The 18,329-nt window shown below is 42.5% G+C and overlaps 1 protein-coding gene across 1 annotated transcript in view; it reads right to left on the bottom strand.

The window, feature by feature from the left end:
* Positions 1–18,329, bottom strand: part of tmem104 (transmembrane protein 104) — a 74,384-nt gene that overhangs the window by 40,638 nt on the left and 15,417 nt on the right. Inside the window, exons 7-8 of the mRNA XM_083976733.1 lie at positions 16,295–16,394; positions 11,602–11,698 (exon numbers count right to left, since the gene is read on the bottom strand). Of these exons, the coding sequence (XP_083832859.1) occupies positions 11,602–11,698; positions 16,295–16,394 (197 nt within the window). The remainder of the gene's footprint in view (positions 1–11,601; positions 11,699–16,294; positions 16,395–18,329) is intronic.

The raw sequence follows: 18,329 nt of genomic DNA, 5'->3' as shown, positions 1-18,329 counted from the left end.
TTGTCTCGGTCGAGCTGGACTCAGGATTTTTTCTCAAGATCAGTCAAGACCACAGATGCAGAGACTTCTTTTCTTTGACCACTAATGTCTCGTCACTTTGGTTTATGTAATGTAATTCAATAAGTTTAAGATAATTGAAATTGTTCTATACAAAAGTAAAGTATCTGCTTGTGTGACCATCTGAAAATCTGCATTCAAAAGTGGAAACTTAAGCCGGTTCTGTGCTGTGTTCTTTGGTTCAATCCAAATGTTGTTTTTATTTAAATATGGTACAGATTTTATATGAAGTTATCTTTACTTTTTAGCTGAGGAATAAATATCAAGCCACATGATTATTATGAGTCTTGTACAGAATAAAGTAATGGTCTTGAAAATGGTCTCGGTCTTAACTTGCTGGTCTCAGGTTAGATGGTCTTGACCACGACAATACTTCACTCACTGTATCACAGTCATGTCACCGTGTACCATGAATATGTAACACTGAGCGTATATTATCAAAAGACTGAATACACTACACTTCTACAATCCATAGTTTCACTTTATCTATTTGACATCAATATATTCTATGTCACTAATGGAAAACTGCACTTGTACTAATTACAACTCTTTCTGTGCAGCCTACAATTTGTATTCATGTAGGATCATTACAGTGGGATCTGCTTATGGTAATCACATCTGTCCACATCCAACTGATCACTGTAAGTGGACGATAATTATAACTACATTTTTTTTCCTTTTCCCCTTTTACTTTGCATGCAGATTACCATCTAATTGACATTTGTACATTTATTACATGAATATAAAGTAATGAAACAGAGTCAGACATCATCTTCGCTGTTTACTCTCCTGCTCCGAGCCTGGTCTGACGGTCAGGGTGAAGTCATTACACTCTGCTCACATAACACACACACACACACACACACACACACACACACACACACACACACACACACACACACACACACACACACACCTGCTGCTGTCGGAGAGCAGGAAAGGATGATAATTACACACTGTAAAAAAAAAAAAAAAAAAAAAGTCCCAAAACATGAGCAGAGCAGGAACAGGAGGCAAAATAACTAACCAGGCAACAGCGGTGAAGATATCACGGTGTGAGTGGGCAGAGACAGCGGTTATCGAGGAGCCGACGACTGAACAGATTATGCTCTAGAACAGGGGTGTCAAATGTGCAGCCCGGGGGCCAAAACCGGCCCGGCAGAGGGTCCAATCCGGCCCTCAGGATGAAATAGCCAAGTATGAAAATGAATAAAAGACAGAAGAGGCATAATATTGTTGATATTGCACACCGGCTGCACTGTAGTGAATATTTTGTGTGCATCACACGGATGTCCAATTTAAAGGCATTATTACGTTTTTCTGGAGCATTGAGGTTAATTGAAAGGCAGAAATGGCATCTAAAAGTTTTTCTGGAGTAAAAATTTTCCAGAGGAAGACCCATCCACCTTTCTTTTTGTCCTATAAGCCCATGAAAGAGCAGTTCATTAACTGTAAACATCTTAATAATACAGTAGCTACTTGTTCTTCTTTACACTAAAACAAAGGGAACATTTTTGAGTTCTTGTTATTTATACATTATTATGCTATTATTTTACTGGTCTGGCCCCTGTGTGGCCCCTGAACTACAATGAGTTTGACCCCTGCTCTAGAAGCTAATTATGAAAACAGTATTGATATGGGAATTATTCTTCTATAAGCAGTTTTCACTGTTATCAAGATGGATTAAAAACTCAAACTCAGCTCCTGGTCAAGTTAGACTCGAAAGAGAGACTAGATCTGTTGTATTTAAAACCAACCTGGCAGCTAAAGCTCTGTGTTCATACTTTCAATAGAAATCTAAGTTAGGATGAATGAAAACTCCCATGAGTCTTATATCTAAAACATCCAACACTTTACTGCAGTAAAAAAAACTATGGCGTCCATAGGGAACGGGCATCAAGGTCACTGAAACTCCTCTTGGAATAAATCTTTATTAGTCAGTTAATTAATCAATCAGGTCCGTATAGAGGGAAGTGGCAGGGTGGGTCATTTCTTCACTCTTGGGGGGAGGTAAGGGGAGGAGGGAGGGACGAGCAACAACTTCACAACTCTGCGTAAAACGATTTCAATACACAACACGACTCGACACGACACGACACGACAGCGTGGGGGTTTAATAGACACACGCGCTGTAATTGAAACATCTGCATGAAGATAAGAAGCAGTGAACAATGCAGCGTAAGCATCATCTGCCTTTGACCTCATATATACACCGCATTGATTTTCCATCACTCCCCCCCCACCACCCACACACACACACACACACACTGGGAGCAACAATAAATCAGCCATTTAGATTGTTCCCGCTCCTCGGTGGCCGTACGACGTATACCAACCGCTGCTTGGCTAGCCACTGTGACAAAGCCCCTGCAGTGAAATGCAAAAAGAAAAAAACTTAGCAAAGGGGACAATCAAGGACACTGAAGTTTAATTGAGGTCTCGGGAATCTCTGCTGCTGCAGCTGAACAAAAAGAAAACAGAAAAAAAAACAAAAAAAAACAACCCAGCAAGGCTCCACTGTTGCATAGCCCCTTTAATCTTTTCAATCAAAGCTGTGTAAAGGGGCCAGGATCAACACTGAGGGCTCTGTTATGCAATGGCCTCCATCATCATCCCCTCTTTCACACACACCCACATGACCCACGGCGACAAATATTGTAGATATTGAAAGAAAAGCCCTCAGCTGTCCACTCAGGCAGCCGACAACACGAGAATCAATCAGCAGCAGAGCAAATCACGGTCAATTGATCCTCTTAAGAGCTTCCAGAAGAAGCTCGGATGAGGAAAATGGCCGCGGTCGGTGGCTTCATCCGTGTCCACAGGCCGATGAGGCTGCTGCTGCTGCTGCTGTGTCAAGTCAATACTGATTAAGTCAGAGATGAAATATCAACTGAGCTGCTCCGGGCCTTATTATCATGAGGTAATTAGTCCGTCTCCGAGTGTGTGTGTGTGTGTGTGTGTGTGTGTGTGTGTGTGTGTGTGTGTGTGTGTGTGTGTGTGTGTGTGTGTGTGTCGGCCGACGGTTTGATGTGACGTGATGATAACGATTATCAACATCGCTCTTATGTTTGTCTGTCTGTGGGAAGACTGACACAGCTGGACGAGATGTGCCGCAAAGATCACAGGGTAATTCAACTTTAAAGGGATAGTTCACCCAAAATTCAAATTTCACTCATTATCTACTCACCCTCATGTCGACCAAGGGCTGGGAGAAGTTTTAGAGTCCTCCGTGCCTTCTCTGAGTTACAGCGGGGCTCTGTGCAGCACTGCATGTCCATATGACGGTAGCGAACGAAGCTCACTTTTCTTCGTCCAAAAAGACACACCAAAAAACATCCAAATACCTCCATGCTGCTTGTCTGTAATGTCCCTCTTGTATTGAAGCCCCAACATGAGAAATTGTTCCGAAAAAAATTTAATAAGTCTATATTTTAAGCTTGTTTGTAGCGGAAGCTCCCAGTGTTGCTCTGCCGGAATCTCAATGCAAATCGCGCAAGATTTGGACGGACCAGGAAGAGCAGTGCTGGGAGCTTCCGCTACAAACAAGCTTAAAACATAGACTTATTTAATTTTTTTCGGAACAATTTCTTTCATGTTGGGGCTTCAATACAAGAGGAACCTTACAGACGAGCACTATGGAGGTATTTGGATGTTTTTTGGTGTGTCTTTTTGGATGAAGAAAAGTGAGCCCCGTTCGCAACCGTCATATGGACATGCAGTGCTGCACGGAGCCCCGCTGTAACTCAGAGAAGCCACGGAGGACTCTGAAACTTCTCACAGCCCTTAGTCGACATGAGGGTGAGTAGATAATGAGTGAAATTTGAATTTTGGGTGAACGATCCCTTTAAGGAAGCCACACATTCATCCCCCCAGTGTCCCCCCCACCCCCACCCCACGGGGGCCGGGCGGGTGTCAGTGTCTGACAGGAGGACTGACACTCAGTTGACGTGGCTGACACATGATGACAGGAAACGGGCTGGAGGTGTGGAGCTAAAACAAAAAAAAAAATAGAAGAAAAAAAAGAAAAGAAGAAGCTGTGATGCCTGAAAACACACTGAAATTCAATCATGCCGCTCATGCGTTAAAGTGAGAAACAAGGGTCAGGCCGTGAAGGAAGCAGCACTCAGTCAGTCAAAGGCTCTGGGAGCAACAGGTTGAAGGGAAAACACATGTGTTAAAAGTTTTGGTGTCAAAACTCAAAAATAAACCAGGATGTTTCTCCTCCATGTTCTTGTTGTTGTTGTTGTGGAGCTCTTGGGTAAAAGGTCTAGCTACCTCAGATACACACGGACAGCTGTTCCCAAACCTAAAAATAACTCACAGTCTGTTGTTGTCCACTGCAAACAAAGACCACCACCCCCTCCCAAAACAAAAATCACTGCAGGGGCAACTGTCTGGAGGAGACCTGCCAAAACTGTAGCGAAGAGTTTCACCCGTAAAAATAAAAATAAAAAAAGATCTGAGAACACCAAGTCCTCGTCCGTCCTCAGTACGTCACAGAAGAAGGTCAACGGACACGAAGCTGTGTTACTGTAAAGCCTCGGCCGTTAAACTGTCTGCGTTTTAGAGGCCAGATGGATTACAGCTGACATGATAAGTCTATTAATCGTCAAGGAAAATTATCTGGATTTATCATTAAAGTCATTTAAAAAGTGAGGAAAAGTCACTTTTTCTCACTTATTCTGGGTTATTGGGTTTATTAACCTCCTGCTTTATGTCAGTGTGGATCCAAAAATCTTTGGCGTTTGGACTGTTGGTCACTTCATTATAACACTGATTCATGATTATGATCAAATTTTACTTTAAATTTGAATTTAGAAGAAAAGCTGATTTGTTGCATGTGCAAATCTTTTCTATTTTCTATTGGCATTCTTGAGTAGCATTGGACTGGATATTGTTTAGTCAAATGAAAGCAGATTTATTTAATTATTATTACATATACTGTAGAAAAGATCAATTAGGTTATTTACATATAAAACATTTGGATTAGTTTGTTACATGGAGATAAGAAAACAGCTTGTTATCAAGATAACCCGTAGATTGTACATTATTTTGCAGGTTAACTTATTCGCATCTGTCTTTTGCTGAAGTTTGTAAATCTGGAACACGACACATATTCTGCATCATGATGGTGTCTTGTAATCCCAGACTGGTATAAAAACTAACTATTGGCATTGTGCTGGATATTGTTTTGTCAAATAAAAGCAGATTTATATATTTATTTATTATATAAAGATTAAGTAGGCTATTTAAACATAAAACATTTGGACTAGTTTATTGCCTGGAGATTTGATACGATACGAATTCCTCAAAGGGAAATTCATTAAAATAAGAATAAGAAAACACGCTTTTTATCAGGATAACCTGTAGATTGTACATTTTATTTGACAGATACACTGTATGTTTTATTTTATTTTATTCTAAAGTTGGTAATAAGTAATTTTGCAGGTAATTTACTGTATGCATCTGTCTTTTGCTGGAACATGACACATACAGTATTATGATGGTGTTTTGTAATCCCAGACTGGTATGACACAGAAATAAAAACTACCTACTGTCCAGCATCACAAAAAAAGGCACAATAATTAAAATATAATTCAGTTATTTGGACCCTGAAGTCTGTGTCTGTGTGACCAGAGTGACAGATTTTCTTGGCGACTCTCTGAATAAGAGCCTGTGGAGCAGACAGACAGACACTCAGGTCCTCGTATCAAGATGAACTCCAGTGGCAGGACAGAAGTGAGTAAAGGCGTCCTAACTCCTGCAGACTACAACTCATCACGAAGGAGCTCGTCCTCTCCCTCCCTGCATCACTCTGACACCAGCCTCCTCTCCTCTTGTCTGCTCTTTGCCTCCTCTCAGCACCAATCACCCACACAGGGATTACAGCTCTTTAGAGCAACACCATAATCAGGCTGCTCTTTAATCTCTCTACATTTTCTAAACTCTAAAAAAAAATAAAAAAAATAAAAATGTTATGGCTGCAGTGATGTCTCCTCCCTCCCTGCATCGCTCCCAGTGATTCCCAAGCAGCTCCTCTTTTCCCTGCCTGGTCTAAATATAACTACAGCTACAGGCATCCAGTGCTGTTTATTAATTCACAGAACAGTACAATGTAGCTCAAATTAAATAGGCAAGTTATTTAACTCTCAATATAAATGGCTAGAAATGTCAAACTCTAACAACATTATGCACGATTTAAAGGGATAGTTCAACATTTTGGCAAATTGGCCCATTACCATAGTCCCTACAGTCATGGCAGTAGGTTTGTGACCTTTAATTGTCGGTGCAAGCTATTTTTAGAACGGCGGAGCAGAGCCGCGAGCTGCTCAGAGCTACGCTACGGAGGCTAATGGGATTTCTTGGTTTCCCTCATCAAACTCATCAAATACACAATCCAACAACTCCAAAACGCTCTGGTGAACAAGTTGTGACCTGCACATTCACCACGCTATGAGATAATAACACAACGTTACAGACAGAGTTGTTGTAGAGGTAAATTCATGCAAAACTGTTGATGTGTGTTGCCTTCAGGGACAGTTTTTCAGCAAACAGTCTCAGTATTTGCCTTGAAAACAACTCTGTCTGGTAACGTTGTGTTATTATCTCATAGCGTGGTGAATGTGCAGGTCACAACTTGTCCACCAGAGCGTTTTGGAGTTGTTGGATTGTGTATTTGATGAGTTTGATGAGGGAAACCAGGAAATCCCATTAGCCTTCATAGCGTAGCTCTGAGCAGCTCGCAGCTCTGCTCCGCCATTCTAAAAATAGCTTGCACCGACAATTAAAGGTAACAAACCTACTGCTATGACTATAGGGATTGTGGCAATGGGCCAATTTGTCAAAATGTTGAACTATCCCTTTAAACAACTCAAACACTTGCACTCACATTAGCATGACAGCATTAAACTCTGGGCTCTGGGGTCAGGAGAATATCAGTAGGACTCTGTAGTTGGTTTGGGATTCGTTGAGCGCTCTGCAGCTTCACAGTCGTCGTCAAACTGCTTCAGACTCTGATGCCGTTCGCGTCAGTGTTGCTGAATATTTATCTTCTAACAACTCCAATCGTCCTGTGTGACTCATTCAGAATAGACAGATCAGGACGACTTAGGGGCGGCTTAAGATATCTCTTTGTTGAAACAAGGCGAAATCTCACTTTGGTAGATACTTCTTCTTTAAAAAAGTAGAAATCTCTAAAAACACACACCTTTCCACGGGGCAGATGAAAGGTCGTAATAAAAAAGGCTATTTTTTGCTTCTCCTCTCCTCTCCTGACCTGACCGACCCCCCTGAGACTCTGCGCCTCAGGAGTGAAAAAGCTCTGGTGGAGAAATGGACGACGGTGTGGTGGACGAAGGACGCCTTGTCCTTGTAAACCATGAGATTACAACGGAGCCTGAGTGGATGGTGGTCCGGCGGCGGCGCATCGACAGGGGGCCGGGTTTTGATAACTCTTTACCACAGGGTAGAGCCCAGCTGATGAGAAATAGTTTATTATTTATACTCATCATTCAGAGTCTGGGGCAGTGTCTTTAGGCCAGATAAGAGCCCAAGAGCCGGTGAAGGTGCACGCACACAGAGAGAGCGAGAGGGTGGCGACGAGGCAAGACGGTCCGGCCGCTGTGGCCAGGCAGCGCTAACAGGACTCACTGAATGTTTCATCACAGCTCAGTGACTTTTGATTTATTCAAGCAAAGGTCAACTGGGAACAAACATAAGGATTTCTCGGCTAAAAATATAAAAGCAAACCAAAAGCAGGTGGAAAAACAGAGGGCACCTGAAGGATCTTGGATGTCAATCAGCGACAGGGATTTCAACACCATTTACAGTGCTCAAAAGTTTACATACCCTGGCTACATTTCAGAAAATATATGATTGATAATGCAACAAAACTGGGGGGGTTTTCAGAGTTAGTAGCTGGGCGAAGCCATTTATATCACACAACTGTGTTCGATCTTTTTGAATCCTAATGATAAGTGCAAACACCAAATGGCCCTGATCAAAAGTTTACATACCCTCAAAGTTTTACCCTGATAATATACACATAGACTGACACAGACAGGTTTAGGGTAACTGTCCACGCCTGGAACTTGATTGCTTGTAATTAGTGTCTGTGTATAAAAAGTCAATGAGATTCTGGGCTCTTGACAAACACCTGCACATTTCTTCCATTGCTGCACTGACTTTGCTGGATTCTGAGTCATGGAGAAAGCTAAATAACTGTCAAAAAGTCCTGAGGGAGAAGGTTGTTCAACTTTATAAAACAGAAAAAGGATATAAAAAGATTTCCAACTACTTGAGAATGCCAATCAGCAGTGTTCAAGCTCTCATAAAAGTGGAAACTGAGGGGATCTAGGGCCACGGTCTGGTAAAAATTTGTTGGTCTGATTGATTCTCTGATGATCTTTTTTTTTTTTTTTTTTTTTTTTTAATGATTGTGTTATTTTGGGATGTCTCACAGTTTAATTTGAATCCAATTTAAAACAAGAGAAATCTGTTTTGTCTGCCTGATCACTCATGATTTCCTTAAAGAATGGTACACACACAGTTACAAAATCTTCCAGGTTATGTAAACTTATGAGCACAACTGTACATTTAGGTGTCATTGTAAAGCTGCAAAGCCAAATTCTGAGACCAGGCAAATAAACTCCAGCACACACTACAAATAAAATGTCAACTGTAGTCCAACAATATACATGGCTCCAGATAAATGTTTAGGAAACTAATTAGAAAATGGAAAACAGACAAAGACGAGTCCATGGCAACAAGACGCTAATTAGCCAATTAAAATAATAAGATGTCAACTCCTAATCACAGATTTACCAATATTCATTAGAAAATACAGCTGTGAGGAAATATCACTGCAATCATTGAGTCAGGATGCATGTGACCTGCTGATAATGACCTTATAAACCAAACTGCATATTGGTCATTTAATACAGATTTCTGCTCTGGTTCAATTATTTCCCTCCCATTGGTGCTCAGTGCTTCAGAATGAATTAATTTTAATTTGAAGGCAATGGTGGACTTTTATTGTGAAGTGAAACTGGAAATGTACGGATTAAATATCTGTAAATAGAGAATCTCAGAAATCAAAGACTGGTGTTCAATCACACACTGGGGTTAAAAATCGGTGCAGAAAACTGTGCAGTTCAAGATAAATGAAGTTATTTTGGTAAAAAGAAGCAGATACATTTCATTAAAGGAGGTTTGAAAGGTCTCTATTCGTTCCCAACACCGGTAAATACCCCAACAAAGCATGTTGGTGTATAAACATCTCTATTTGCAGTTCAGAATAAATGTGCAATTACAGCCTCGTGTTTATTTACTCGCAAAAAAATTGGTCCTAATCAGCGCCGCACACAGAGGTTTCACATCTTAACATTAGAAAACAAAGCCCAGTGGCCAACACCCTGAGCACCAGCACATTCCTGTTCCCTGTTACAGATCTGTTTCCCTGAGCAGCCGTGATGAAACTGGGAAATTAGTCTGCAAAAAAAACAAAAAAAAACTGCAAGTGTAAACAAACTGACCGGAGATTACAAATCAGCGTTATTTCAGTTTGCATGCAACCACTAAGAGGCTTATCCCACTGGAGATAAAGGAGGGAAAAGTTCATTTATTGGCAAATTATTTGAGGTCTGCTCCTTCCATTAAAATATAAGCAAGGCTGGGGATGGAGAGAGAGAGGAGGTGGAGAGAGATGGAGAGAGAGGGAGGCTGAGAAATTACACAGGAGGAGATCAGCACATCTATCACTGTCGCTGTGCAGAGTTAAAGCTCGGGTGGAAATCACAGTTTGGCTGGCTCAAGACTTCAAGGACACGAACACTTCCTGTGGGCCACAGGCGTGTGGTGTGTGTGTGTGTGTGTGTGTGTGTGTGTGTGTGTGTGTGTGTGTGTGTGTGTGTGAGAGGGACTCGGAGGACACGAAACGTCTGAGCTGAATCTGACAGAAAGGCAGCGGAGGCTTGGCCCATTACACCTTTTTACAGAAACATCTGCGCAGCTGTGCCGTTTGGGTCAGGAGTGTGTTCTTACACAGCAGAGTCGTGTCCCCGCGAGAAAACAAGCTGTACTTACATTGTTCCAACACTTTAACCTTGTTTTTTTAGAAATATGAAAAACACAGCAGAAGAACTGATGCCGACGTATTTCTTCTCCACTTTCTTAACTCATAATTAAGAAGCATGGGATTGAAATTTTGTAATTGTGATGGTTAAATGACTAGTTCCAGGGAGAATGGAGGCTCTTCCACCATAGCGTCTCTCGGCTGAAAACCAGCCTCACAAGATCAGAGCCTCGGACCCGGTGTCCCAGCTCTCGTCTCAGCGGCACAACGACACAAACACGCCCTGTAATCTGTAATCTCTTGTTTATGATGGATAAGACACAAATACTATACACATCGCAACATCGTATATGATATATAATGTCGGCTTCGTTGAAAACAATTGCACATGGCCGGTCGCTTTTTCACAAAACAGCGAAAGAGTGATGTGGATTTGCATGGTTCCCCTTTAAATCTTTTTTTACTTGTGTTTAAAACCGTATACAGACTCCTGTACACTGTTACACTTGCACAAAAAACATTTTTAATGACCGTCACTTTTCGGTAGGCTACTGGGACCTATATTTGTGGATCTGCTCGTCCCTCTCCTACACACCTGTCCAACAAATAGATTTTTTTTTCTCTCTTTTTCTACTTAAAACGAAATTGGTCCCAAGCTTCATTAACTTCCAGACTGCATGTTTGCTTAAGTCACTTCTTGCTTTTTCAATTATCCTAAAAATCCTTTCACTACTTAACTACCAGGTCTGAATACTTAATCATCTTCAATTTCATTAATGTGTCCTGTCTTTAAGTGTCTCTTGTCTTATTTTACCGTCGTCTCTTCTTTGAGCAACATTTCATGTCATAAAAGTTGCTCTATTAATAAATTAAGTCATTGCTATTAGTCGTAGAGTTACGATGATACTGTTACACTTAAATATCAAGTTCAAATGTCATGATATGATTAAAAGCTGACGGCCGTTCACCCTCGACAAGACTTCATCACCTGGATCATTTCACCTCGTTGATCCCTCTGAACCATAAAACACACAGTTCAATACTTCTCTTTTAAAGTATCCGCTCCTCTCTCTCTGCTCCTGTACAGACAGCGCTCTGCAGAGAATACAACAACAAAAACAACCAAGCAGCTGCCAGCAGTTTTATTTTTTGGACTTTGGCCAATTCATGGATTTAACATTAATTAGCTCCAGCTGATAGAAATCTGCTGCTGAAAGTTGTCATTGAACTGCTGCGATTGACACATGGCAATTAAAAATGTTAAGTCTGGTATGTCGCTCTTTAATTAGTCAATAATGCTAATTAGTAGGATTTTGGAGGAATTAGTGGAGAGCAGATGAGTTTGTTCTCCACAGACTCTGCACAGGAAGAGGAACAGGAGGAGGAGGAGGAGGAGGAGAGTTACAGGTGGAGCGTCTCTCTGGCTTCTGAACAGGAAGTGAAAGCTTCGGGGATCAAGAATCAGCTCTTACCAGAAACACCCTGTAGGCATCTTTCCTCGTGACTGAGCCCCAGCACGGGTCGGTTTCGTTGTACTTCACAGCTCCGGCGCTGCAGGAGTGGTTTCCACTGTAACACAGACAGACAAACAGACACAAGTTTAATGTGTCATCGCTGCCAGACACAACACACACACACACACCAGATCATCCCCCTCTATGGTGTGAACTCTCGTAACAGCTCGTCACCTAAACCGTCCTGGTTTGCGTTTCATTCACTGCCTGTCCGAAAAAAAAACTCACACACTCTAATATTTTGTTTGACCGCCTTTAGCTTTGATTACGACACGCATTTGCTGTGGTATCGCTTCTGCAATATTGCAACAATCTTGTTTTTTTTACGATTTGATTTCACCAAATGTTTTTTTCCAAACACATTTCTTCCTTGAAGATGATGGTTCCCCACTCTCCTTCCAGTTTTTAATAATGCATTGGACAGTTCTTTAACCAATTTTAGTAGTTTCAGCTCCTCCATCTCCTTAGATGTTTTATTTGCTTATGTGTCTTCTGACATGGTTGTTTAAGAAATGAGATTGCATCAGTTGGGTTAAATTACTTGTTGCCTGCTAAAACATAATCATCCATGTAGTATTTATCCAATGGGAGGCTCTTACCTATTACCGTAGCTTACTTAAAGGGGACATATTATGGAAATATCACTTCTTGAAGGCTCTTTAACATATATTTGGGTGTTGTCTTGCCTTCCAGCCCCCAAAATGTGAGAATCTACAAAAAAATCTGTAATTTAAAGGCTCCCTAGGTTGAAATCCACGTGGTTTTACGAGCTGTTCCCTCAGTTGTCTTCCAGTGATGTAACTAGGATTCGACTTTGCATAATGCCACCCCTACCTGGTACCGGTAGAAGGGGCGGGGCAACAATGGCTCATTTGCATTTAAAGGGACAGGCACTGAAACCAGCCGTTCTGAACAGGGCTGTTTTGAGAGGATGAAAAGAGCTGTGATGTTTGATCTTTGGGGTATTTTGACCAAAGCATGTCACAGATATGTCTTTAAGACACCTGGGAACTATTTTAATTTGTGGAAAGGGGGCAGAATATGTCTCCTTTAAAGGATCATAGGGCAGGATTTGTGAGAAAATACCGGAAAATACCCATGCGTTTTACGTTTTTTAAATAATAATGGGTGAGGAAGCGTTCAAAACCAAAAAGAACGAGCCCACCCGCGTATCTCTCGATTGCCCTGAACGGGGTCTGTGCTGCAAAATGCGCTGCAATTCAGGGGGTGAATTTCGCGCGCTGGCCGGCGGACCTGACGTCAGCGCGTCCACGACTGCCTTCGAATGGATCAATGGAATGGACATGAAGAGGGCAACCGCGGCAGAGCCATTGATACAGTAACAGAGTGGCGACACTCCCTGTTATATCAATCGCTCTGAACCACGGTGGATCCAAATTACTGTTATTGCCAGGCCAGCAAACGACCCAGCACAACTGAAAGCCCTGTTAACCCCCCCCCCCCCACTCTCTCTCCCCCTCCCTTCACACACGCACACAGCAGCAGGCAGGTCACTAACTTACACACCCTCTCCCTCATCACTACTGTCTTATTATTAGCCGTTAGCCGCAGCTAGCGGTTAAAAGCCGACGTTATAACTTTAACAACGTTATCAGGCAGGTGGACAAACGTCCTCTTTTGCCCAGACACGTCCACTTTTCACGTCCTGGCCGGCGTGTCCGCGACGCGTCCGTTTTATTTATTTTTTATGAAATCATGAATATGTCCGGTGTTGATTGGTTTGCATGGGATCGCGGACCCTGACAGATGCGGTCCGACACCCGGACCCGGCGCGTTAATTCTCGGTACCGGCCTGTAGGAGTAGGAGCCCATACAGATCCATGCAGAGGAGCTCAGAGGAACAGACAAGCAGCCCCCTGCTGCAGCACAGTGAAGGTGTGTGTGTGTGTGTGTGTGTGTCTGTCTGTGAGAGCGAGAACCTACAGTAAAATACCCCCCCTCCCTCCCCCAGATTGTAAAGAGGAAGACTGTAAAGAGTAAAGTAAACAGTGAAAAGTCTGTGCGCGCTCCCGTGCCGGTGGCTTCGCTGGTTGCTGTAGTTACGCGCAGCGGCCGTCGCGTCACTGGCCGTTCTCATTAATCCTGCCCTATGATCCTTTAAATCCAGGTGGTGACTTTTTTTTTTTTTTTCGATGGGCAGTGTATAAAAAAGACTTGATCAGATAAACCAGCTGAGGGTGGAAGCTTGTGAAAAACTTGAAAGGTATCACTTACAAACAGCCACAAACTCTATCAGTGCTGCGTGACAGAGTGCGCTTTAGTAAAATCATCCGCTTCGTCCCATGCTACTCAGAAGTCTGCAGTTTGAGCCCTCGGGCAAATAAAAAACTGCTTTTTGATGTTTCAGTTACATCTCACATTTATTCTTGCTGCGAGGTTTGGACCACAGAGGAGGAGAATTTAATACGATGAGACAGCATCAGTGCTCGGCGCCTCGGGACAGGATGAGGTGGGGCGGCTTTGTTGCAACAACAATTAGAGGAAGAGGACGATTTACACTGTGACTTTTTTTGTGATTTCTGTCATTTTATGATGATGAATTTATTCAGCGGAGTCAGAGATGAAGGAATACAAATGGAGGACGGAGATGTGTTATGTTTGTAAATTGGGATCTATCTGGGCTCAGGCCGGGCGGACAAACACTTGGACTGAGTTCAGATACCACCAGCACGGTGGCTAAAGTTTCAAAATGCATCAATTTCTGTAATCATCACAGGATGTGATATTTAGTGTCAGTTTAGCCAATCGCACCACGCAGCTGCTGTCATTTACCTACATTTGTGGGTAATTTGGCAATTTAAAAATAATGATTTGATTAGCACTGCAGTTCAAGAGATGGGAACGACTGTTGTCCCCGAACCCTGCAATTACCATCAATATTGAAATTTTACTTCTCTTTCAATTCACAGACTTCCAGTTTATTCAGATCTGTGCAGAGAGAGCATGTTTGCCCTGGAAGATACACTCCACCGGCTCCCTTGTATCTTTTAGGGCAGATTTAAAAAGGTCTTTTTACATGTTTATAAAAGCTGTGAATGGTTTTGGGAGCAGCTTACATTGTAGATTCTGTCATTTTATAATCCTTCACAAGCTCTCAGATCCTTTTACTGCCAAAGGTTTTAAATACACATTATTTTACACACAGGGAAACAGGCAGTGAGAGGGCTATAAGAGATGCAGAACGCCTGTTTATTCAATTTGGCTTTTAATTAATTCTCTCATATTTTACAAGTGGAAGTGGCTTTTGGGCTTCCCGTTTCATTTACATACCTATTATCTTATCTATTGTCCTTCTATTCACCCGTATGCTGTTTGACCATCTCATTTTTTTTTTTTTTTGTATAGCACTTCCTGCTACATATCTTGTATAAAAAGTGACTTATGAACAAAAATTATTCTCATCATTTGTTGCAAGGCCAACAGATAATATAAAAAGAGAGATTTTGTTGTTTCAGTGAGAAAAATCTTCCCAAACATCAACCTCAAAGAAAAACATTTAAAGGGATAGTTCAACATTTTGGCAAATTGGCCCATTGCCATAATCTCTCTTCTTAGGAGCAGGTTTGTTACCTTTAATTGTCGGTGCAAGCTATTTTTAGAACGGCGGAGCGGAGCCGTGAGCTGCTCAGAGCTACGCTACGGAGGCTAATGGGATTTCTTGGTTTCCCTCATCAAACTCATCAAATACACAATCCAACAACTCCAAAACGCTCTGGTGGACAAGTTGTGATCTGCACATTCACCACGCTATGAGATAATAACAGAACGTTACGAGACAGAGTTGTTTTAGAGGCAAATACAGAGACTGCTTGAGAAAAAACTACGTATCAGCGGTTTTGCATGAATTTACCTCTAAAACAACTCTGTCCTAGCTTGCACCGACAAATAAAAGTAACGAACCTACTGCTATGTCTATAGGGATTATGGCAATGGGCCAATTTGCCAAAATGTTGAACTATCCCTTTAACATTTGTTGTCAAATTCATCCGACTTAGACATCTTCGACTCTAAACACTGATGTCAACAAGAGGAACTGAGATGAAACAGAGAAGAAACCATCAGTTTCATCAAAAGTAATAGAAAATAATCGATACCCCAAAAGTTTTTGAAACCGCCTGAAACTATCAAATCCATCCCTGTCAGAAACTTTAACTGTCACCCTCCTGAAATCTGAAATCTCACTAAAGCAACACTGAAGGGGGAAATGGCTATTTCTGTGGCCGAGGGTCTGACAGCCACAGTCTCTAACTATATGAAACACCTCATTCTCGCCCAGCCTGGCCAACGGACTTGCAATAAAAACCTGTCTGGAAGCAAGTCGACATGACTCAAGATGTCAGAAGCGCCCAGTAAGAGGTCAGCGGGCCTAAAGGCCTCTGTCAGCGAGGCTTTATTATCTCAATCTTGAGTTCAGGGGGTGAAAATTGAACCCGAGTGTTATGTGAGGTGGAGCCAGAGGAGCCGGAGAGATGAAGAGAGATGAGCTGTGTCTTTGCCAAATCGCAGAGAGAAGCAAATGTCCCAAACGTTCTTCAAGGAGAGCGTCTATAATAAAAACCCATCTATATATAATTTTATTTCACAATAAAACTAACAATGAATGTGATAAAAGTGAGTATATTGGTCTTACCAGGCGACTTCCATTAGCGATATAGGCACAGCTGCTGCGTAGATGGCCAGGTCCCCGTACAGATAGACGATGATGCAGATGTAGAACATATTGACGCCGACTGAAAGACAAAAAAAGAAAAAAGGACGAGAAGATGAAGAGATGACGGATCCAGTGAGACGTGCCAAGTTTGCCTGTGTGTGCATAAAAAAGAGGTAACGTGAGGTCAAGTAGAGAGAAGGAAGCACATTTTTCAAACTGTCCAAACACTTCATTGTGAAATACAGTGCGTGCATGTTAAACTTAACCATCTCTCCACCGTCTCATTACATCCCTCCTCCTCCGTACGGCAGAAGCACGTCTCATTGGCGAAAGAGTGATGTGGATTTGCATGGTTCCCCTTTAAATCTTTTTTTTTTTTGTTTTTACTTGTGTTTAAAACCGTATATACAGACTCCTGTACACTGTTACACTTGCACAAAAAAACATTTTTAAAGCAGAAGTAACTAGCGATCCAGTCGTTTTGGCTAACTTCTTCTTCTCCTACGTCACCACCATAGACTGTAAAAAGAATGGACGTAGCGTCCGTGACGTCACCCATTGGTTTTGGGGAGTCGTTTTTGTGACTCAAATATGGCGGCCTGAACAGCGCCATGTTGGATTGGCCGGCCGAGAACCCGCCCGCTGGCCTCGAAGCAGCTGTCCACGGAGCTGCTCGGACCTGTCACTCAACGTTTCCGCGCCCTAATTGGCCAGAGTTTTAACCTAATAACAGTAAAACGGTAGAGTTAAAAAAAAATTCACCCCCCTCAGAGTGTGTGCGGGGGTAGAAACTATCGATTGAGAAAAAAAAACGTGCTGACACCAGGCTTTTAACATGTTTATTGAGGATGTAAAGTCGGCGATTTTAACATGGGGGTCTATGGGGAATGCTCCTTTCTGACACCAGCCCCCAGAGGAAGCCGGGGGGATTGCAGTTTTTTGAACGCGGAAGTGAGCTTCACTTCTCATACAAACTGCCCCCTTGGTCACCACATTCACGCGCATCCCTTGGCTGCACACACAGAGAGGACCGCCCCTTTATGCCGCTCTCTCTCCTCATTGGATAAAGGTTGTAGGACACAAGGAAAGTTTTCTCCTCGGCTTACAGCAGAGCAGAGTGACTGACAGACCTGTGTTTCTGACCAAACTCTCTATGTAAGTGATTGCCGTCGGAAGATATAACTATTTAAGACTTATATTAACACAAACATTCAGCTTACTTCTGCTTTAATGGCCGCAACTTTTCGGGACTGGGACCTACTTGTGGATCTGCTCGTCCCTCTCCTACGCACCTGTCCAACAAATAGATGTGCAAAGTAATTTTTTTTCTCTCTTTTTCTACTTAAAAACAAAACTGGTCCCATACTTCATTAACTTCCAGACTGCATGTTTGCTTAAGTCACTTCTTGCTTTTTCAATTATATTCTAAAAATCCTAAAGAAGTAGAGAGGAGGAAGCACATTTTTCAAGCTGTCCAAACACTTCATCATGAAACACAGTTGATGGCGCGTGCACGTTAAACTTAACCATCTCTCCACTGTCTCATTACGGCAGAAGCACGTCTCATTGGACCCATGAAAACTATTAACTAATCACTCCATGAAGGGAAACCATCTCCTCGTCAGCCTTTTGCTCTCCACCGCGACAAGCTCTTAACCATCTGCCCTCCTGTCTTCACCCCTCGACTGGCAAGGCCTGACCGCGTCGGGCGTCGTTGCCAAGCCGCCAAGATCGAACGCTTCCACCAGCAGCAGTCAGATCATCACAGTGCACCTCTCACATCCATCATTGCTCTTCAAGTCTCAGAAGAGAGAGAGAGAGAGAGAGAGAGAAACTGGACCTCTCGGCTAATTCGTTACTGCCAAGGAAATTAAGAGCAGGGAGTCCATTAAAAAGAAATAAAAAGTGACAGATTTACAGCTTCACGGGCCGCACTGATTCTTTTATGAATTAAGAGCATGGGTGGGACATCGCACAGTGGAAAACATACGGAGCCAGCAGAGCAGCCGAAGCA

Source organism: Trachurus trachurus (assembly GCF_905171665.1).
Source record: "Trachurus trachurus genome assembly, chromosome: 8".
NCBI classification, from domain to species: Eukaryota; Metazoa; Chordata; class Actinopteri; order Carangiformes; family Carangidae; genus Trachurus; species Trachurus trachurus.
Note: the sequence above shows the minus strand (reverse complement) of the source record. Positions and strands in the feature narration are given on the sequence as shown.